Genomic DNA, 23,576 nt, shown 5'->3' on the forward strand with positions numbered 1-23,576 from the left:
TTTTTTAAAGATTTTATTTATTTATTTGAGAATGAGAATGAGCATGAGCCCACTGAGGGGCAGAGAGAGAAGCAGACTCCCCACTGAGCAGGGAGCCTGATGTGGGGGTTGATTCCTAGACTACCTCTTTATGACTTGAACCGAAGGCAGACACTTAGCCTACTGAGCCACCCAGGTGCCCCTGATTTGTCTTTTTTTTTTTAGGCCAGTACCACACTATGTTCATGGCTATTTAAAAAATCATGAAATTAGGTGCTATTCATCTTCCAGCTTTTTAAAGTTATTTTATTAAGACTCCTGGGTGGGTCAGTGGTTGAGACTGTCTGCCTTTGGCTCAGGGTGTGATCCTGGAGTCCTGGGATCCAGTCCCACATTGGGTTCCCTGTAAGGTTCTGCTTCTCCCTCTGCCTGTGCCTCTGCCTCTCTCTGTGTCACTCATGAATAAATAAATAAAATCTTTAAAAAAATTAAAAATTCTTTTATTTATTGGTCCTATTTTTTAAAGATTTATTTATTTATTTATTTATTTATTTATTTATTTATTTATTTATTTAATGATAGAGAGAGAGGCAGAGACACAGGAGAGAGAAGTAGGCTCCATCCCGGGAGCCCGACGTGGGACTCGATCCCGGGACTCCAGGATCACGCCCTGGGCCAAAGGCAGGTGCTAAACCGCTGAGCCACCCAGGGATCCCCTTGGTCCTATTTTTTAATGAATTTTAGACCAGCTTGACATTCTAGCACCCTCTCCCCTCAAAATTGCTTCTGTAATTTTGTTTAGGATTGCTTTGACTCTATAGATCAATTTGGCAAGGAATCACATCTTACATATCGGGTATTTTGACACACACACAGGACATAGCATCATATATATAGGTTGTCTTTAATGTTTTGTGATTTTCAGTATACAAATCTTGCACATTTTTTGTCAGATGTATCCCTAAGGATTTCCTATTTTTAAAATTAATTAATTAATTAATTTATTTATTTATTTATTTATGATAGTCACACAGAGAGAGAGGCAAAGACATAGGCAAAGACATAGGCAGAGGGAGAATCAGGCTCCATGCACTGGGAGCCTGATGTGGGATTCGATCCCGGGTCTCCAGGATCGCGCCCTAGGCCAAAGGCAGGTGCCAAACGGCTGCGCCACCCAGGGATCCCGGATTTCCTATTTTTAATTGCTGTTATAAGTTGTGCTTTAGTTTTAGTTTCTGGTTGTTTATTGCTACTATGCAGTGATACAATTGTTTTTATTTATTTTATTGTTTTTTTAAGTAATCTGTGCAAAGTGAGGTTTGAAGACACAACTCCGAGATCAAGAGTCACATGCTCTACCTACTGTGCCAGCTAGGTACCCCTGATACAATTGATTTTTATATATTGATCTTCTTTGCAACCTTGCTGAACTCTTTTTAGTTCTAATAGCTTTTTCTAAACTCCATCAGATTTTCTACAAATATGATCAGGTCAGCAAAACAAAGAATTTTTATTTCATCTCTTCCATTCTGAATTCCTTTTGTTTCTTCTTACTGCACTGGTTAAAACTTAGCACAGTGTTAAGCAGAAAGAATTGATATCCTTGTCTTGCTCCTGACCTTTGGGAGAATGAGGCAGGGTGGTGGTGAGCATTCAATATTTTACAAATCTCATCTATTACCCACTTAGTTCCATATCTGATGTGGTTCATTTTTTCTGTCAATTTAGATTTTGTTCTGGTCTTTTTTTTTTTTTTTTCCTGTTTGAAGGACTTTAATACTACTTGTAGTGTAGGTCCTGCTATTGATGAATTCTCTCAGGTTTTCCATGTCTGAGAAAGCCCCCTCACCCCCTTTCTGGTCTTCTTCAGTTTTGAAAGATATTTTTATTGAATATAGAATCTAAGTTACCATTTTTTTTTCCCATTCAGTACATTAAGCATGCAGCCACATTTTCTTAGTTGCATGATTTCCCACAAGGGCGCTACTGCTGTTATATTTGTTTGTTTCTCTTGTTGCTTTTAAAATATTCTCCTTATTGTTAGTTGGTTTTAAGTAATCTCTACACCCAGTGTGGGGCTCAAACTCAGAATCCCAAGATCAAGAGTCGCATACTTTACCGACTAAGCTCGCCAGGCTCCTGTCTTTGTTATTTTTGAACAATTTGTGTATGATTTGGTATGGTTTTCTTCATTGATTTGCTGAGTCTTTTGGATCTGGATTTATAGTTTTCATCAAATTTGTAGAATTTGGCCATTATTTTTTTTCTGTCTTTCCCCTACTCAGTCAACCTCTGTTACACTAAGATTAGGCTGCTAGAAACCCTCTCAAGGCCTAGTAATACTCTTTTTTTTATTTTTTTTTTAATATTTTTTTTCCTCATTGTCTTCTGATGACTTCAGGTTCTTTTTTTTTTTTTTAATCAAAGTGTCCAAAATGCTGCTAATCCCATCCACTGTGTTTTTCATTTTTGTTAATTTAGATTTTTTTAAAAAGATTTTATTTGTTTATTCATGAGAGACACACACAGAGAGAGGCAGAGACACAGGCAGAGAGAGAAGCAGGCTCCATGCAGGGAGCCCGATGTGGGACTCCATCCTGGGTCTCCAGGATCACACCCTGGGCCAAAGGCAGGCGTTAAACCGCTGAGCCATCCAGGGATCCTCTAATTTAGATTTTTAAGTATCTTTCATGTCTCTGTTTGTATTTAGTCATCTTCTTGAGTACATAGAATGCAGTTGTAATAAAAAAAAAAAAAACTGATTTAAGGTTTGTCTGCTGGGTTACCCAGGTTGGTTTCAGTTGATTTATTCTTCTCTTGAAAATGATTCATATTTTCCTGTCTCTTTGGCTGCATTTTTTTTTTTTTTTTGCATGATTTTTATTTGGATGCTAAAGAGTAGATTTTAGTTTCTTGGGTGCTGGATATTTTTTCCCTTTTTATAAATATTCTTTTTATTTGAGACTCAGTTACTGGGCAACAGTTTGATTCTTTAAAAGAATTTTTTTTTAAGATTTTATTTATTTTAGAGAGAGTACTGGAGGAGGGAAAGGGCAGAGGGAGAAAATCAGACTACCCCACTGAGTACAGAGTCCCATAAGGGCTCAGACGGGGCTCAGGCGCACAACCCATGAGAGCCAAAACCAGGAGTTTGGATGCTCAACTGACGACCCATCCAGGCACCCCTTTATCCAATTTTGAGTTGTTTTCATTTTGGATGAAAGTGTGAGCCTGCTAGGCATGATTATTATTGCTTAGAAAACTCATGTAGCCATGATTCTTTGATACATTTTAAGCAGGCAAACAGGAATTACACTTTAAAATATTTTTAGTTACATTATACAAAGTGAAGCTAAGTCTTGATGGCGCTTAGGCTAGATTGGTTGGATTCTCTTGATACTTTGTCCTAAAAGTAATTTTAATTTTTGAACAAGTCACTAGCTTTTCTCTAAAGTATATGTTGAATGAATTTTCAACCTAATTGGGACTTTCACGGTATCTCTTAAGCCTTTCAGAAGAAAAACACCAAAAAACAAGAAGGCTAAATTAAACTTTGGCTTCGATAGTCACACACACACAGAGAGAGAGACTGAGAGGCAGAGACACAGGCAGAGGGAGAAGCAGGCTCCATGCACCGGGAGCCCGACGTGGGATTCAATCCCGGGTCTCCAGGATCGCGCCCTGGGCCAAAGGCAGGCGCCAAACCGCTGCGCCACCCAGGGATCCCCAAATTTTGTTTCTTAAAAATGCATATTTTATAACAATTAGGTTAAGCACATTAAGTGGTAGTTCTTAGCTTTTGATGGAATTATCATTTGGTTCATTTATATTACAATCAAGTGTATTTTATTTTATTTTATTTTTTAATTTTTTGGTGTAGTAGGTACTGTAAAACATAAAAATAAGAGCAGCTTATAAGCATATGAAAGCATAAATTTAACTCTAGTAGCCTGATTGTTCATCTTTCTCACTACAGAGTACACCTGGTATGTACTTTGTTTACCTCATTTGAGAAAAGAGTACATACTGAAGGGCATATTTTATTTACTTGTTTTTAAGTAATTTCTACACCCAGTGGGGCTCAAACTCATGACCCCAAGATCAAGTGTCACATACTCTACAAACTGAACCAGCCAGGTGCCCCCTGAAGGGCATATTTTAGAGTATTTTGTTAATAGTGGGAGGAAAAACTTCACAGAATGTTGAACCTTAAAAAGAACTATTCAGACTTGAGTTTTACAATATATTTGCAGAAACTTACTTTGACCTTATAGTCTGTTGTGTGGCTTTTAGGGTCAGTTCCACTCTTTCTTTCTTTCTTTCTTTAGAGAATTCCTTATAATTTATAGGAAAGTTTGTTTTTCTTTTAAGTAGAAAAATTAGGTTTATGTATTTATTTAAGGTTTATTTTATGATTCTATCCAAGCTCTAATGTTCTTCTTTTTTTTTTTTTTTCTTAAAAGATTTATTTATTTATTCATTCAGAGAGAGCGAGAGAGAGGCAGAGACACAGGCAGAGGGAGAAGCAGGCTCCATGCAGGAAGCCCGATGTGGGACTCGATCCCGGGTCTCCAGGATCACACCCCGGGTTGCAGGCGGCGCTAAACCACTGCGCCACCAGGGCTCTCCTCTAATGTTCTTTGATGACTAGAATCGAATTATATATTGTCAGTCTGGTTAAATGATGTAATGTTACATTGTTTTCCTTGTGTAAGCATATAAACAAGCTAACGTGTCTTGTAATTTTAGTTTTGTTTGCTTATGAAACTGAATATACTTAATACATTTGCTTATTGGTAGTATTTCTCTATTTGTTTATAGGATTAATTTTATTCCTTCAAGTTCGTTTTCTTCAATTTGTTGAATTCTTACATAACCACATTTTGTCAAATGTTGAGATACTTTGTCCGTTGATAGTTTTTAAACTACCATTTTCCTCTCATGCTGTGCAGATGTTTTGGTAGGCTTGTTTCTGAAACCCTTAATATGAAATAGATTCCTGTGTTCTAAGTAAAGTTAGAGCTATGCAAAACAAAGAAGAAATGTAAATAGGCAGCAGGATATATTCTTTTTTTTTTTTTAAGTTTTTATTTATTTATGATAGTCACAGAGAGAGAGAGAGAGGGAGAGGGGCAGAGACATAGGCAGAGGGAGAAGCAGGCTCCATGCACCGGGAGCCCGACATGGGATTCGATCCTGGGTCTCCAGGATCACGCCTTGGGCCAAAGGCAGGCGCCAAACCGCTGCGCCACCCAGGGATCCCAAGCAGGATATATTCTTAAGGAACACAGAATTTTGGGCTGGGCATAGAAATATGGGATGATCAGTTGGTTGTTGAAGCCATAGGAATGATGAGATTCCCTACGGAAAAGCCAGGATTGGCCTTCGATGGAATGGGAGAAAAGAGATCCGTTTTACTGCTGCAGTTTTGAAGATTGCTTACATATTAGAATCACCTGAGCAGTTTTTAGCCTAAGGATTGCCCCAGCCCCACCTCGAAACCTCAGATGCTGGTGCATTTTATTTTATTTTTTATTTTTTTTAAAGATTTTATTTATCCATTCACAAGAGACAGAGAGAGAGAAAGAGAGAGGCAGAGACACAGGCAGAGGGGGAGAAGCAGGCTCCATGCAGGGAGACTGATGTGGTACTGGATCTGGGGTCTCCAGGATCATGCCCTGGGCTGAAGGCGGCGCTAGACTGCTGGGCCATCCGGACTGCCCTGCTGGTGCATTTTAAATCCCACGTGATTCCAATGTGCCTCAAGGATGATGAACCTTTGCTTAGATTATGTCTGCTTTTAGCTTAACCTATCCTTATCTATGTCTCAGCATCATCTGAGGACTTGTTAAAAATAGTGCTACACCCCATGCTCAGAGTTCGATTTGATAGATCTGGGTTGGAGCCTGAGAATTTGTATTTTTAGTAAGTTTATAGATAATGATTGAGAACCTTGTAACAATAGCTGGAGAAAGGGAAACCGTTAAGAAAGATGGATGTAGATACAGGTAGGCCTGTAGGTTTGCCCCTAAGTTTCAGGAGTGTCTTACACTGTTGCTTTCTCTCTGATGTAGGCCTGTGAGGGTCCACTAAGAGTGTTGCATGAATAGTTGTGATATTAAGAGAGGTTTGAGGTGCTAAATTGCCATCAGATGAGGATGAAAGAACAAGTAGTTGACTTTTTCTTGCTATATCAGTTACTTTTTTGCAGCTGGAGATCTCCTTGAATCTTAATTTTGTCATCTAATAAATATGCATTGCCCTTTTTTGTCACTATAAATGAATATGTTTTCCTACATCTTCGTTCATGTTAGTGAAAATATGTCAACAGGATATTTTCTGGGAGTACAGCTCTCTTCATAACATTATTAGCACTCTTGGGATATAATTAATTGCATGCATTCTTCTATGGTAGCAGATAGGAAGCTGTTTATATATTATGCGGTTCTTTTCTTTGCAGGTGAGTCCTTTTCACAATTTATCTCAAGGAAAGATTGTTTATTTCTGCAGTTACATGGGGAGGAGGTAGTAGCATAATGGACTGACCCAGAGCCTTGATTTCAAATCAAGTTTCATTTACCTCAACATCAGTTTCCACATCTGTAAAATCAGGATACTAACTGTAGCATAAGGTTATTATACTGAAATGAGATAAAGTGAAAATTCTTGGATAAATTTTACGGAACTATACACATAGTGTGGCAGTTGACATGTATGAAACCACACCTCTAAAAAAAAAAAAAGAAAAAAAAAAGAAACCACACCTCTGTCTGTAAGGCTGATTCTGCAATTGACATGTAAAACCAATAGATAAAATGACTTTCATAATGATAGGGTCTACATGGCCCTTCCTTGACTTTCAGTACTTTTTGCTTGATGTACCTGTCAATTTTCTATCTTTAATTCCTGTGCTTCAGTTCTCAAAGAACTATTAATGTTTGGTAGAATTGACCATCTTTTGCCCTACTTCTACCCTAACCACTCAAAAAAGGAGAAAGAAAAAGATAAACCATAAATAAAAGAAAAACCATAAAAGGTTGATGTATGTATACTTCATTAAATGGAAGGGAAATAATAGGAGAACTAATTTGTGTATTTTTGCTGTTTAGTAGTAAACTAGTTTTAAGGTGCACCTCACATTAGGACACATTAACTCCAAAGATGAAATTATCTTTGTATATGAGTGGTCATTAAAATGCTGTTTTCTTCTAATAACTTACCATTTGTTGAACACTTAATCCATAGCCATGAAATAGAGTATTGTTTTTAAGTACGAAGGAGCTTATAAGGAAATGTTCTACCCTTTGCAGAATGCAGTGAAAATAGAATGTTTCTTTTTATTTTATATTGTTAAATTACTACAGCTTTGTTAGATACATACCACAGAAAACAGAGGCATACAATTTATAGAGGAATGATGGTAATCCTCCTATCATATATATTCCATATGTAGGTACTGATTGATACCTCTATTTGTAAGATAGACAGTCTTCATAGGTTTACTGTATTTGAACTGTTCATGTTAAATTTATTTTTCTTAAGTAGACTTCACATGCAATATGGGGCTTGAACACAATTCTCTGAGATCAAGAGAATCTTGTTCTACCCACCGAGCCAGCCAGGTTCCTCTGGATTAAAATTCTTATTCTCTATGATATAGTTAAGCACTTACAAACAGTAAATAACTCAGGTGTTCACTGAATGCAAGGCAGTTTAGTTTGATTCATTTTATTGTGTGTTGGTTCTTGGAGTTTGAGAGTATTGAACAAGTCTGTGATATTATTATTGATACAAGTTATTGAAGATGGATTTCATTCCTCAGTGTTTTTGTTTTTCAGAATTTCTGGGAACATTTGAATTTACTGAGAGTTTCTTAAAGTAAGTTAAATTTTTCCTCATTTTTCTTTCTAATGTGTTTTAAAGGTTTGAAGGGGTGTGGCAGGAGGTTTTGGACTCGATGAGTTTCCACCGAAATGTCGGAGAAGTCAGGCCAGAGCACAAAAGCAAAGGATGGGAAAAAGTATGCAACACTCAGTTTATTTAATACTTACAAGGGTAAATCTTTAGAAACTCAGAAAACTACAGGTGAGTAAAATCAAGTGGCTTTTTTTTTTTTTTTTTTTTTAATGATTTTCATGGAACTATTGCTGTTAGGAGCTAGGACAAACCCATGTTTATGCAACCATATGTGCATTGGACTTTTTATGTTTGCACTCATTTTTCACAGGATGAATAAGTATCTTACAGAAGAAAATTTAAATGTTTTAAAATATATCTTTTTTTCTTTTACTGTTTGTCAGAAAGTTAAGTAGAACTGTGGCTGCAAAAGGGGATTTGGTCAATGAGAATGATAAGTGTAGGAATATATATTATGGGTGTTTGCTACCATTTCTAGTTATGGAAGAGATAGTCCTGCGGTCTTTTGTATTTTTGAGCCTAGTGTTTATAGTGTGTATAGTGAACTGTCAAATGTTGATTATGAATGTAAAGTTAGCATATTCTGTAATATACTAAATTTTGAGTTTAAAATAGATTCCTTGAAAAGATTACAAAACCAGCTATCGCCTGTATTTTCCTTTTCATAGTATATAGGGTTGTTAGAATGCTTAAATCCTCTTTTCAGTGGCTCCGTAGTTTAATATAATTTCTATATTGGTTTAATGTTGCAGGTGTGGCTGTTTTAAAGTTCTTATTTTAAAATAAAAGGAAATAGTCCAAGATTCCATTAATTTTTATTGTCTTTATATATTTTAAGAAAAAATGGAGCAATAAAATAGATGTTCTAAGAAAGTTGATGTTATTGATCTTTAGTTGCAGCTCGACATGGATTACAGAGTCTTGGAAAAGTTGGTATTTCACGACGTATGCCTCCACCTGCTAACCTCCCAAGTCTCAAAGCAGAAAACAAAGGCAATGACCCTAATGTAAACATTGTACCTAAAGATGGCACAGGATGGGCATCCAAACAAGAACAGCATGAAGAGGAAAAGTGAGTCAAAGTCAACTAAAAAGTAAAACTATTCCCCTTTCTTTGTAGGGAACTTATTATTTTTTTAAAGCTTTTATTTTTAAGTAATATGTACACTCAACATGGGGCTTGAACCCACAACCCTGAGATCAAGAGCTGCATGCTCCAGCGACTGAGCCAGCCAGATGCCCCTGTAGGCAACTTCCGTTTGAGTTCGTTCTGTGTGCTAGACATTATACTATGTATGTTGGATATCTCAGGCCATTTAAAGTCATTTTAAATAGTCAACTTTTAATGAATTTTCTTTTGTGAGTAGGTTTAGTGGTAGTATTTCCATATGTCAAGGTAGAACAGATGACAGCTTTTCCTATGTACCACGTCAGGCTCCCTCAAACTCCCACCATATTAGGCATTCACTTTCTAAGATAAGTAAGAGTTGATTCTGTTAAATAATTCCCATGATGCTAAGAATTTCTGTCTGCCTAGTTCACTGAAACTATACCTGATGTACTCTGTAAGTGCTCAAGTAATACTGTTTGAATGAATAAAGAATTAGCAAGCAGGCTATGATGGAATTAATAATGTCCCTTTTATTTATTCAGCATATATTTGGCATTCTGTATTTTGGGAATTATGCTGGGCTTTTAGTTTCTTGAATGACCAAAGTAGTGGTGATTTAGAAAAATAATATCAGCATTTGGGTTTTTGATGCTTTTTGCTTATATCGGTTACCAAATTTCTGTACTCCTGTTTGGGGAGCTTTATGTAGTAAAATTTGACTTTACTTGGATAAAACTTGTCAAAGACCTTGTTCTCCATTTCTTAGCTGTAGCATTATTTTGTAGTACTAGGTCAGTTACAGGTCTGAGTATATACCAGGAATATATTGCCTCCCTTAAGTCTCTTAACTACTACCTTTTTAATTTTCAGGCATTAAATCATTACAATGATTGAATAAAACTGTAGATTTTTAAATTTTTTTTAATTTTTTTATTTTTTTTTAAACTGTAGATTTTTTTAATACACCTTTTACTTGGGCGCCTGGGTGGCTTAGTTAAGTGTCCAACTCTTGATTTTGGCTCAGGTCATGACCTCGGGGTTGAGATCCAGTCCTGTTGGGATCCACTCTCTGCTGGGGGTGGAGCCTGCTTAAGATTCTCTCTTACCATCCCCCAACCCCTCCATCAGTCCCTCTCTTAAAACAAAGACAACACAAACACCTTTTACTCATGGGGATGAATCAGGCAAGTTGCTGTTACCTCTCTGAATAACAATAGTAAGTACAGTGATGAACCTGTTGACTGCCAAATGGAGAATTTGCTTAGCCTTAGCCCTGGCCAAGTCCACCAGTCCAGACAGTATGTATGCCTATAATGTTATTTCTAAATATATGTAAGTATTTACTTCTTCCAAACAGACTCTTGGTAGCTGTGCTCAATAATGAGTGTTTCCTTTTTTTGGGTGTGGTGTGTGTGTGTTTTCATAAAATGAAGAACAAAGCTATCTTAAAAGGTAGACATGAAAGGGGATAGAATAGCTATACTTTATTTGAAGGAATGTTGCAAAGGAAAAGCATTTGAGGGAGATGCATCTGTGAGTAAATATGTAGCCAAAACATTCTGTACACAAATTTACCTTAACTACAATATTCGTTTTTATTTGATTTGATCGTATAATGTCTGAAATAATGGATTCATATTTTTTTTAAGAACACCAGAAGTTCCACCAGCACAGCCAAAACCTGGGGTTGCAGCTCCCCCAGAAGTAGCACCTGCTCCCAAATCTTGGGCCAGTAACAAGCAAGGTGGGCAAGGAGATGGTAAGTGGACATTAGCTGGGGAAACTGGCTAGGTTTGACAGTTACTGAACAGCCATGCAGCAGATAAGGGGTGGATTTTGGCAGGGGCAGAGAACATTGTCAAGGATATACTCAGACCCTAAAAAAGGGTCTTTCTGTCATCAATTGGTGTAGTTAAGTTTCAGTGCCAAGACCCATGTATGAGCAAGTGATAGGGATTTAAAAAGGAATCTTTAAGATACCCTCTGTCCCACATTGTTTTTATCTTTACCCTATGTGACCAGAAAAAACTTTGTAGCTTCTGCTCTTTGGGGCATAAAAGTACCCAGTCATTGTGTAGATTGCTAGAAACCTTATTCATCACCATCTGTGCTCCCTAGCCTTTTCTATTTCAAATATGTGCTACTCAGGATTTCCATAGTAGAGCTAGACAGTAGCTATAAAGCACAGTAGCTGTTATACTCTGTCCCCCACCCCCTCACCAAGGAATGACGGATTCCCCAGCAAAATGTAAATTTCCTACTTGGAAAACAAGAAAGATCTATAAAACATTGTATGGAAAAACCTATCTAGGCCCTCAAGCTAATAAAAATCAGATCTTTTCACTTACAGAAGTATATAAGTAGGCAGGTAGGTGGGTAGATGAGTGAATGAGTGACTAGTGAGGTGTAAACCAGTAGCTCAGTTATAAATTCGTTGAAGGCCTTACTGTGATACTTGCAGTGTTGATTCATGTATTCTATTTCAGTAATATTATTTGATTTTTAGAGTTGTTAGCAAAAGAATTTGACTTTTTGAAAATGTAAAGAGTAAAAGAGAAACAAGTGAAACTCTCCTCTTTTGCCTCATCATCTTTAATGAGTCCTGGACAATGTCTGGCAGATTCCTTTCTTAGATTTTTATCTCCTCATGGCTGTTCATTAACTTTCCAAGGGATTCTAATTCTAAAATTTAAAGTTTTATGAATGTGAACAGTGGAATAATTCTATATATATGATATAATATATATAATTATATATATATATATATACACAAAATTGGAATAATTTATCAGAGAAAGCAGAGACCTCTGTCCTGGGAGGGTTTTTTTCATTATCTTCAGTATAAAAGTTACATTTAATATTTTAAAAAAATCTGTAGGAATCCAGGTGAATAGTCATTTTCAGCAAGAATTTCCCAGCCTGCAGGCAGCTGGGGATCAGGAGAAAAAAGAAAAAGAAACAAATGATGAAAATTACGGACCTGGACCCAGTTTACGCCCACCAAGTAAGAATATTTTCTATTTCATAAAAATAGTGAATGAGATTATATTTGTATTTTATTTTGTAACCTTCTGCCCAATATTATTATATGTGTGACTTGCCTAGTTTGAAAAGATAGTAACTGCTCTCATTCCAGTGTGGTTTTTACACGTGCAGTATTGGTATAAATTAACATGTTGGAAATGTAGGTCTTTGGCCTCACACCCAATCCACTAAATTAGATATCTATATTTTAACAAGATTCCCGGGTGAGTTCTTTGAGTTCTTTGAGTATCTTTTCTGATACTGGGTGAGTTCTTTGCACATTAATATTGGTCATTTTTATAGTAAAAATTTTGAGCCAACCTCCCTAATGTGCAAATTTTAATTTTTAAATTATATCCATTTACTTGCTATTCTGTTAACATTCAAGGATCCTTTCCTTTCTGAACTCACACCAAAGAACCAAATAAATTTGGATAGTGAGTGAGAAATATTTGTATTAAGAAAGAAATAGAAAATGCTTGAGATTGTCTTTTTTATTAATCATATTATATTCCATTTGTCATTACCAAATATCTCAAAGGATCCTGTATTACATGCGAGATCTCTGTTTTCGGTGATGGTTACCAATCTATATTTCTATTTTTTTTTAAGATTTTATTTATTTATTCATGAGAGATACACAGAGAGAGAGTCAGAGACACAGGCAGAGGGAGAAGCAGGCTCCATGCAGGGAGCCAGCCCGACATGGGACTTGATCCCGGGTCTCCAGGATATGGCCCTTGGCTTAACGTGGTGCTAAACCGCTGAGCCATCCAGGCTGCCCTCCAATCTATATTTCTGATAACCTGACACATTTCATATTTTTTATGGTTTATTTATTTTATGGTCTGGGTAAATCATCTTTTTCTTATTTTTAAATGCTAGTGTATAATTGATGCATATTAGAAATAGATGTGTCAGCTCTATTTTCTTTCCTCTCTCTTTCTTTCTCTTTCATTGATTCATTCGTTCATTTTAAAAATTTTAAGTGATCTCTACACGCAACATGGGGCTTGAACTTACAAGCCTGACATCAGGAGTTGCATGCTCTATGCACTGAGCCAACCAGGCACCCTCTACTATTTTCTTGTTCAGTTGATTTTCACCAGTTATCTGTTCCTGCATAACAGATTTATCAGCTTAAAACAATAAACTGAACTGGCCTTAATTTCAGAGTATCCAAGGGTCAGGAATCTGGGAGCTGCTTAGCTAGGAGTTGTGGCTCGGGAACACTCTTCTTTGTGTGTGGGCTGCTCACAATATTGCTTCCCCACATAAAGAGAGACAGGACTATTACCGCTCAAGATGGAAACCTTATATCTTGTATTAAGAAAGATCTTTTATCTTTTATAACTTAATTCTGTAAGAGACATGTCATCATTTCTGCTTTATTCTGTAGGTGACACAGATAATCCTGGTATACTGTGAGAGGAGACTACTACTAGGGTATGAATACCAGGAGATAGAAACCCATCTGGGGCATCTTGGAGGCTACCTACCAAAAAGATACCCTAGTAAAACCATTTACCTATTTTGAGTGTAGTTTTACCAGATAATGTGGTCACTGAATTTGCCCCCTTGGACACGTGTATATAACTAACCTTAGTAGCCTAAAAACAAATGAGAGGATCACTGTCACTATAGAACTCCTAGCCCTCTTCCCTCAGGACTTAGGTTTAACAGTGACTTTAATTTCTATATCAAATATTGGTAAAGCTTGATAGAGAGGTTCTAATATTTTCTGCCCCAACTCCAGTATTTGCTTTTGGTGGTACCCTCTGTGGTACATCTCCTCTGCTTTGGAAGCTACTGTTACCTGATTACCTAAACACTTTGAAAGCATTAGGACCTAGATCAGACTTTTACTGCTGCTTCCCTGCATTTTGTTACTTTATTCAGTTTTGAAATCTGCCTGGTTTGAGATTTCTGTGTTCTATTTTCAGCTTTTTTCTTAGCCCCTTCCCCCCACCCCCTTAAATTTCAATCCTGAATTCTAAGGTGACGTTTCTTAGTTTTAATTGAATTTCTTACCTCTCTCCACACCAGATGTTGCTTGTTGGAGAGATGGTGGTAAGTCAGCTGGCTCACCTTTAACATCTGACCAAGATGAAAAGCTCTCTGGCCAGGATGAAAGCACAGCAGGAACATCAGACCAAAATGATATCCTCAAAGTGGTGGAAAAGAGGATAGCTTGTGGTCCTCCACAGGCTAAACTGAATGGACAGCAGCCTCCTCTTGCTTCCCAGTACAGAGCTATGATGCCTCCTTATGTAAGTATTGTTAAAGAAGCAAGTTCTTAAGTAAGAGGTTTTTGTTCTGGGTTTTGAGGAGAGAATTGGAATGGTGAAAAGTTTAGGTTTTTATTTGTATTAACATCTAGCTAAAAAAATAGCATTTTCCTTGATTATGAATGCAGGCAACAAATTACAGAAGTGTTAGGAGTAATTATTAATAGGGATCGTAGATATTTTCCTGTCATCACATTGCTGTGGATATAGCAATATATACTCAGTAATACTTCCACATAATTTATTAGACCCCTGGGTAAACCCACCTATTATTTAATGAAAGCACATACTTCACCATATCACAAATTTTTAAAAATGTTGTGTTAACAGAATTTTAGCATAATTGTTTTCTTTCGTAGTACTCCTTATTTTAGATTATGGATTTAAAACATTTCTATGAGAAGAAGTTCATAGGATTTACAGACTGCCAGAGGGGTTGTTCATGGCACATAAAAGATTAATGTGTGCTTTAGTTCTAAAATTTTTATTGGTAAATGTACCTTTACATTCTTTTTAACTTTTTATTATGGAATATTTTGAACATAGGCAAAAACAGAAATAATAGTACAGTGGAACCTCCCTCTTCTTCCATATCTACCATCCATCTTCAGTAGTACTCAACCTTTTTTTTTTTTTTTTTTTAAGATTGTATTTATTCATGAGAGACAGAGATAGGCAGAGGGAGAAGCAGACTCCCTACAGGGAGCCCAATGTGGGACTCAATCCTGGGTCCTGGGATCATGCCCTGGGCCAAAGGCAAGCACTAAACCGCTGAGCCACCCAGGCGTCCCAGATTTTATTTTTTTATTCATGAGAGACACACACAGAGAGAGGCAGAGACATAGGCAAAGGGAGAAGCAGGCTCAACCATTGAGCCACCCAGGCGTCCCAGTAGTTCTCAACTTGTGGTCAGTCTTGTTTCACCTATTTCCCACCACCTCCAATTAGTGAAGCAAATCCTAGACACATTATTTTGTCCATACATATTTTAGGTTGTGTTTTAAAACATAAAGATTAGGAGAAAAATCCATCATGGCATCATCATACCTAAAAAGCAAGGTTTTGTTTTGTTTTTTTTTTAGTTAAAAAATTATTTTTGAAAAGATTTATTTATGAGGGAGAGTCAGAAAGAGTCTTATGCAGACTCTACCCTAAGTGCAGAGCCTGACATGGAGCTGAATCTTGACCCAGAGATCACAACCTGAGCTGAAACCAAGTCAGACGCTCAAAATGACTGTGCCACCCAGGTGACCCTAAAAAGAAAGGTTTTTCAAACATGTCACTATTCTAATTTCTCTGATTATCTCCTAGTAGGGTCCTTTTTTTTTTTTTCTTCATAGTAGGATCCAAATTACATATATTCTTTGAGATTGGTTGATATTTTTTCTTAGGAATCCTGTTGTCTTTGGTTACTACTTTCCTTCCACTCTTTTTTTTTTTTTTTTTGAGCTTATTATAATTTATTAGTTATCGTGTGGAGTTTTTCATAGTCTGGATTTTGCTGAATTCTGTCATTGTATTTTTATTTAGTATATAATTCTGACCCCATATATTTCTACAAATTGATAGTTAGATTTGGGACCCTCATACATTTGTTTGCTCTCAGCCTCCTGTGAAATGATATGACAAATTACAGGTGCCCAAGTAAGTAAATTAACATTTTCAGGAGAACATTAATCTCAGAGTATCTGGTTATATTTATTTGTATTATGATTTAATTCCTAAGTCTACAGGCTCTAATTGCCCATATTTTTTGATATTTTTTCTTTGTATGACTTAGTTATTCATACGTACAGGAGGGAAACAAATGATTAAATATGATTGCTTTTTTTTTCCTGTGGGAGCATGATAAAAATGAGTCTTATGTGGTAAATTGGCCTTGAAAAATTATTTACATCTGTCTCCTAATAGTTTCCAGATACCTCTGAATTTTCGGGTGTGTGGGTAGGATGATAGAAGGAAAAGTAAGAAGGGAGACCAAGTGGCTTTTGTTCATGGTTTCATCAGTCATTTTATTTGAAAAATGTATTCCACTAATTAACAAAGACAAAAGAGTTTTGTGGGTTTTTTAAGATTTTATTTTTTTACTTTTTTTTTTTTTTAATTTTAAAGATTTTTTATTTGTTTATTCATGAGAGACACAGAGAGGGGGCAGGGAGCAGAGGCACAGGCAGAGGGAGAAGCAGGCTCCATGCAGGGAGCCCGATGTGGGACTCGATCCCGGGACTCCAGGATCATGCCCTGGGCCAAAGGCAGGCACTAAACCACCAAAGGCAGGCACTAAACCGCTGAGCCACCCAGGCATCCCAGATTTTATTTTTTTATTCATGAGAGACACACACACCGAGGCAGAGACATAGGCAAAGGGAGAAGCAGGCTCCCTGCAGGAACTTGTAGGACTCAGTCCCTCGACCCTGGGATCATGACCTGAGCTGAAGGCAGGACTCACCCAGGCGCCCAAGACAAAAAGTGTTTTTAAAAGCATTACTGTATATTGAGAATGTAAAGTTTGCTTCTGTAAATAATTTTGTGGCAAATTCCTAAATTTTAAGCATTTCATATATGAAATTAATCTGTGCCTGACTAATCAGTAGAGGAGGGATCTAATGAAATTTTACCTATAAACGCTTGCCTCCAACAGTGTTTTTGCTAACCTCAGTACAAGATGATGTAACCAAAAATTCTCGAGTATTCCCTAGACAAAGTTTTTCCATTTGAGGTTCATCTGCTGCTTACTTAATTAACTTGATTAACTTTGCTCTAACTCTACTTAGAAATTGTATCTTTAGACGGACTAATCATATAAGCAGCCTTTCTTCAAGTACAGAGTAATTTCTTTACATAACAGGTTTGTTTGTTTTTTTTTTAAAGAAAAGCTAATCTATTTCAGGATATAAATGACATATTTAAGGTAATATAGTCTTTTCTTTCTTGCCTGCCTTCCTTTTCCCTTCCCTCCCAACCTCTTTTTTCCCTTTTTTCCTCTTTCCTTCCCTCTTTTTTCTTTCTTTTCTTTTTTCTTTGCTTTCTTTCGGCCTGGTTATGAGTAAATAGTTACAAGCACCTCTTTTGACATTTCTTCTCTTGTTGGTGTTACCATATTTATAATATATCTTAGAACTTCTCCTAAACTTAGCCTCTCAAATCCACGTTCCTATAGAGAGCAACATCTTTGTTACCTCAGTTTGTGATAACGATCTATATATTAACTTGAAGCAGAATCCACCTATAACCCACCCATGGGAAATTTCCCATACCCACTTTCTTCCTAATTCCCCTGCATTTGACCATCCTTTTTGGGAACTGAGTTTTGCTTTACCAACAAATCTGCCTGCACTTAATCTACTGCATTATGATGAAGTCACACATTATATCCTTTCAAGTCTTTGAACTTGGTTAGGGCTTTGTAGTTCTCTGGGGTGCCATGCATGTTGTCTTTTTAGGATTTTCATGTTAGTACATAATTATTTATGTGATTTTGTTAATGGAGTAGCAGAAGTTCTTCCTAGGATGTGTCCTGGTCATGATCTATATTTGTAAAGTCTTGCTAGGCCAGTAGTCTTAACAGAGGACTTGTTAATTGAGGGTGAATGATGATTCCAGCTGATACAATTAATTATTCACGATATGTTTTATTTTGATATTCCTATAAATTGTAATCTCAAGTTTAGTTGGGGTGATCTATATCTATCTATCTATCTATAAAACTTGGTTGCAAAATTTATCAATTTTGTTTTCTTCATGCAGATGTTTCAACAGTATCCGAGGATGGCGTATCCTCCTCTTCATGGTCCCATGAGGTTTCCACCTTCTTTATCTGAAACGAACAAGTAAGACTATTAAATGATAAAAGTTACCAGGGCAGAAAGGCACATAGATGGTAATTAAGATTTTCTGGAGGTTGAAAGAAAAAAGAAACAAAAGATTTTTCTGGAGGTTGTGATGATTGATTCAGTATTTTGGCCTTAGAGTACAGTTGCCATGGATAAATAATTGACTTTTATAAGATAGAACAAAAATACAGATTCTGAAAACTGAAAATCATGGCCCTAACAAGACATGACAGTTGTTTATCCCTTCTTCCTTCCATGATGTTAATGACTTCTAATTTCTTTTTTTCTCTCATGTGAGACAAGCATTCTCCTCATCTTTCTTTCTTTCTTTCTTTCTTTCTTTCTTTCTTTCTTTCTTTCTTTCTTTCTTTCTCTTTCTTTCTTTCTTTCTTTCTCTCTCTCTCTCTCTCTCTTTCTTTCTTTCTTTCTTTCTTTCTTTCTTTCTTTCTTTCTTTCTTTCTTTCTTTCTTTTTTAAAGATTTTATGTATTTATTCATGAGAGATACAGAGACATAGGCAGAGAGAGAAGCAGGCTCCTTGCAGGGGAGCCTGATATGGGACTTGATCCCTGATCTCCAGGATCACGCCCTGGGCCAAAGGCAGGCGCTCAGCCGCTGAGCCACCCAGGTGTCCCATCTCCTCATTTTTATTAATGTTCTTCATTTTGATATTAGTATTAGTTTTAGCCCTATTGTTCTTTAATATATTTGTTTTAATTAAAATTTTGGCAATTAAAAAAAACCCATTGTCAGATATGAAATACTTGAAAAAGAATTATATATTGTCCTGAATTTATGTATTGATATTAGAATTTTTTCATATATGTGTCAGGTATAAAATATTTTGTACATCAGTCAGTACTAATATTGAATGGAAATGAACTAATTTCCAATTTTTGAATATTTATCAATTTAGAATCATTAAAACTTTGCATCTTTTCCCTCCTAACCTCTTGTTCGTTAGAGGCCTTCGAGGAAGGGGCCCACCACCTCCATGGGCCTCTGAGCCTGAACGCCCCTCCATCCTTAGTGCATCAGAACTAAAGGAGCTTGATAAATTTGATAATCTAGATGCTGAAGCTGATGAAGGTTGGGCAGGTAAGAGGCAAAATCAATTAAGCATTTTAGTTTTTAGGTTTTTTTCAGCAGTCAATCTGAGTTTTCCTTAACTTTAATAGGTGCTCAGATGGAAGTAGATTATACAGAACAGCTGAATTTCAGTGATGATGATGAGCAAGGAAGTAGCAGTCCTAAAGAAAACAGCAGGTAAGCTGTTGGAATATCTTCCACGAGTAATAGTATGAATTTACTGTTACAACATTATCCATTTATGCAGAGAGGGTTCATTAACAGTCATTTGTTCCTTTTTATAGAATTTTTACATTTTACTCTAAAATCTTACTGACTGGGAAGGTGATTAATAAGCCAAGTTTTAAAAGTACAGCTAATCAATGAATTAAGTTTTGATGTTTCTAAAGAAAATACGTATTTTAAAAAAGATGTTTAGTTTGGCTATATAATTGGAGATATTTTGAAAGACCGTATCAGGGACCATTTCAAACTTGTTACTTGAATGGATTCATATTTACAAAATTGGGAGAAAAATTGAGGTGTACTATAGCTGCTTTGAGTCTTTGATTTTTATAAACTTCAACAAGTAGCATCAAAGTTTGAAAAAATGGCAACTTTTAATCTCTTCTCTAATATAGGGGCGTCAGAGTCAGAAATATATGGGTTATATACCATAAAAATTGGGTTGTTAAAATACAAGGAGCTTGCATGCATGTGTTAGTAGAGTTTTCTAGCCATCGCATTGTAATACAGTGCTGTTTCATAACCAGTTGGGAGATACCTGGGACTTGTGATCTTAAAAAAAAAATTGTAGTTTGACTTCTCTTTTGTCACAAAGTCAGAATAAATTAGAATACAGGTGTTAATTATAATATTACTTGGATGCAGTTAGATGAGACTTTTTGGGCAGGGGGTGATAGAAAACAGTGGCATTATATTCCTTTGCCAAGTTGTGTGTAAGTGTGAATGTCCATATTTGATAACTACTCTACTGTACTTTTTATTTTGTGATGATAACCTGACCAAACCCATTTCCCAACATGTTTTAGATATATAGTATATATTTACTGAATGAATGAATAGCACCACTAGATCACAAAACCATTTCATTCTTTGATATACTCCACTCTCCCCCACTAAAACTAAATAGAAATAATCGTTTTTATATAGACAAAATGCTTTTACTTACAGTGTGGTCTGTCCACTTTACTTTATTATTACACTTGGATTTTGATTCCTTAGTGAAGATCAAGGTTCAAAAGCCTCTGAAAACACTGAAAACCGAAAAGAAGCAGATGAAACGTGCAACACTAAATCATCTTCTCAGATACCTACCCAGCCATCAGTATCAAAAGGTCCCTATGGGAAGGGACCTTCATTTAATCAGGTTTGTTGGAATCAAGGATATCATTGTCATTACATGTACTTTGGTTGAATTAATTTTATAATCATAAAGTTGAAAGAAGAATTAGGAAAATGAGACTATCTTTTGTCTTGAATAGTTGTAGATCTAAACCATAATTTTATTGCATGTTAACAGGAACTGTCAATACAGTAGCTAAAATTATCAGGTAGAAACTAAAGTTTCACTTTTTTTCTTTTCTGTAACAGTTTAGTCCTATGAAAGTGGAGGGATAAATTCCTTTCCGAACATTGCCAAGTGCTCTATGGTTTATTGAATACTTTGCAAATTCTAATCAGTAGTCATATGTGAAATAGTATGCTGAATTGGGAAGTAAGGAGTAGAGAAATCTATTAGGTGTGAGTTATTTTGAAGAACATTGTTAAAGGATATAATGTGAGTAAAGAGATTCACTTGATCCTGCTTCCAAGAAACAGCTTTGCAAACTGGCTGTCATCCAGAGAGTCCACTTAATTCATGGTGTACTCAGCATGTATATGTTGAACTTACACAAAACAGATGGAGAAACTAGTCCCTTCAAGGGAATAAAAGTGGGTAGCTATCAATCTCTGTAAAATGAAAAGACATCAAATATCAGTTGCAATACAATGAGTGTTAAGTGTTGTGACAGAGCACACATAATGAATTCTTAGAGCATTCTCTGGAAAAGGTTTTGCAAAAGATTTGGTACTTGAGGTGAGAATTAGCCAGTAAACAAAAGGAAGAGAAAAATTTTAAGCAGTGGGAACTTGTTCAGAATAGAGAACCATAAGAAAGCATGGCACATTCTAGAAGTCCCTGGTAGTTTGATAGAGGAATAAGAACTGTGTAACAACGAGTATGCTATACGAGGAACTTTGAGTTTTATTCTTAAGGCATTAGTTCATTGGAGAATAAATTTGTGAACTCTGAAAAAAGATTTTTCAAGTTTTTTTTTTTTTAAATAAAATTCATGTTTTATGTGACTTTAACTTACTGGCTTAATATGGGGAGTGATAATTCCTTTCTTATGAAAGAATAGAGGAGTATCCTATGCCATATCTTGATGTCTTGATTTGTGCGTGTTTGACAATGATCTATCTGTATATTAGCAAGTGAATAGGCTATGTGTTATATTTGATTCCGATATGTTTTAGATGTTTAGTTTCTTTAGGTAAATCTCATACATTTAGGTTGCCATTAGGAAGAAATTAAAAAGAAAATAGGGCTTATGTAAATAAAATTTCAAAATTAAAGGCATACTTCTCCATAGCCAAATTATTACCTGTGGTAGAATTTCAGAATTCATATAATAAAATTCTTTTTTTTGCAAAATCCATTTGAAATTCTGATCTTCATAAATGACAGAGTGGTTTTGTAGAATATAAAGTTATCGTGCAATAACTTTAATAAAGTTACTCTTTATTTAAAAAAGAGAAAAAGATGAAGATAGTTTACTTTTTGCAATCTTGTAGTGCCACCGAAAAAGATTACGTATGTTCAGAAATGTTTCCAGTAGATCTCTTTTATGTTGTTATTTTGTAATAGTCCTTATTTTTATGATAGGAACGCGGACCATCTTCACACCTGCCACCACCTCCAAAACTGCTTGCGCAGCCGGTAAATCTTAAAATCTTATTTGGGGTCTGTCTGTATCATTTGATTTTATTTGTTTTAAGGGAGAGATTTCTGTATGCTTCTTATTTATAACTTTTATGATACAATTATGAATTTTACCTTGTTAGCTTTTTGCGTATCTTTCTCTTTGTCTTCTTAGCTGATAGACATGGTCCTGACTTCACTAAGAAAAAGAGAAGCAACTGTATCTCATTTCAGTGCCCTTATTATTCTGACTTCTTCCTGTCTTCCTTTTTTTCTTTTTCTTTTTTTTTTTTTTTTTTTTTATTCATGATAGAGAGAGAGAGAGGCAGAGACACAGGCAGAGGGTGAGAAGCAGGGTCCATGCAGGGAGCCCGACGCGGGACTTGATCCCGGGACTCCAGGATCATGTCCCCTGCCAAAGTCAGGCACTAAACCTCTGAGCCACCCAGGGATCCCCTTCTTCCTGTCTTCCTACTAAAGGGCAACTCTTACTATTCCTCTGGCCCCCTCTTCTATCACTTATCGGTAATATTATCTCCCATCTTAAGATACTTAAAGGAAAAAAAAACGACCCTCCTTTAACTCTACTGTCCACCCCCCTGTAGTTTCTACCCTATTTATCTATTCTCCTTCATGGCAAAATATTAGTGAGCTATTTACCCGTACTATCTTCACTTTCTCTCTCATTAACCCTTTATAAGTAACACTTTTCATCTACCACTATACCTTTGAAACTATTATCATGAAGGTCAGTAATGATTCCCATCTTGCCAAATTCAATTCTCTTGACTTCATTTTACCCAATCGCAGTAGCAGTTGACAATAGCTAATCTTTCCATCCTTCTTAAAAGACTATTTTTTTTTTTTTTTTTTTTTTTTTTTTTTTTTTTTTACTTTTGCTACATCACACTATTGTGTTCTCTTTTTTCAATTTGTATTTCTTCCGGCCTTTAATACTTTTGGTTGAGGGGGGTCTGTTTTGTTTATTAAAGATTTATTTATTTACTTATTAGGAGAGAGGAAGGGAGTTCACACATATAGGAAGGGGGAGGGGCAGAGGGAGAGATCTAATCCCAACTCGACTCCCCACTGAGCATGGAGCCCAGTGTGGGACTCAGTCTCACCACCCTGAGATCAAGACCTGAACTCAGATCAAGAGTTGGGAACTTAACTGACTAAGCCACTCAGGTACCCCTGGATGTTGGAGAGTTAAGGGCTATGTTCTTTTTCCTTTTTCTGACTGTATCCTTTCCTAGAGGATTTTATATATGTGCTTTTGGTAGTTAAATATATATTATCTGTAGCCCTTAAAGCTCTACCCTAACTTCAAGAGTCATGTATTTAGTGATCAATTAAGCATCTCCACTTGGA

The 23,576-nt window shown here is 36.2% G+C and overlaps 1 protein-coding gene across 14 annotated transcripts in view; it reads left to right on the forward strand.

Moving 5' to 3' along the window:
• The window catches only part of PRRC2C (proline rich coiled-coil 2C), a 99,844-nt gene that overhangs the window by 21,159 nt on the left and 55,109 nt on the right, over nucleotides 1–23,576 (forward strand). For 10 of the 14 annotated variants that reach the window (XM_077901634.1, XM_077901633.1, XM_077901636.1 and 7 more), the window contains exons 2-11: nucleotides 7,903–8,064; nucleotides 8,791–8,968; nucleotides 10,657–10,766; nucleotides 11,886–12,011; nucleotides 14,078–14,301; nucleotides 18,067–18,149; nucleotides 19,116–19,249; nucleotides 19,330–19,417; nucleotides 20,465–20,609; nucleotides 22,170–22,223. In XM_077901634.1, the coding sequence (XP_077757760.1) occupies nucleotides 7,953–8,064; nucleotides 8,791–8,968; nucleotides 10,657–10,766; nucleotides 11,886–12,011; nucleotides 14,078–14,301; nucleotides 18,067–18,149; nucleotides 19,116–19,249; nucleotides 19,330–19,417; nucleotides 20,465–20,609; nucleotides 22,170–22,223 (1,254 nt within the window). In that variant the 5' untranslated portion in view covers nucleotides 7,903–7,952. The remainder of the gene's footprint in view (nucleotides 1–7,902; nucleotides 8,065–8,790; nucleotides 8,969–10,656; nucleotides 10,767–11,885; nucleotides 12,012–14,077; nucleotides 14,302–18,066; nucleotides 18,150–19,115; nucleotides 19,250–19,329; nucleotides 19,418–20,464; nucleotides 20,610–22,169; nucleotides 22,224–23,576) is intronic. The other 4 variants (XM_077901629.1, XM_077901632.1, XM_077901639.1 and 1 more) reach the window with 2 other exon arrangements.

This window comes from Canis aureus, chromosome 6 (assembly GCF_053574225.1).
Source record: "Canis aureus isolate CA01 chromosome 6, VMU_Caureus_v.1.0, whole genome shotgun sequence".
NCBI lineage: Eukaryota > Metazoa > Chordata > Mammalia > Carnivora > Canidae > Canis > Canis aureus.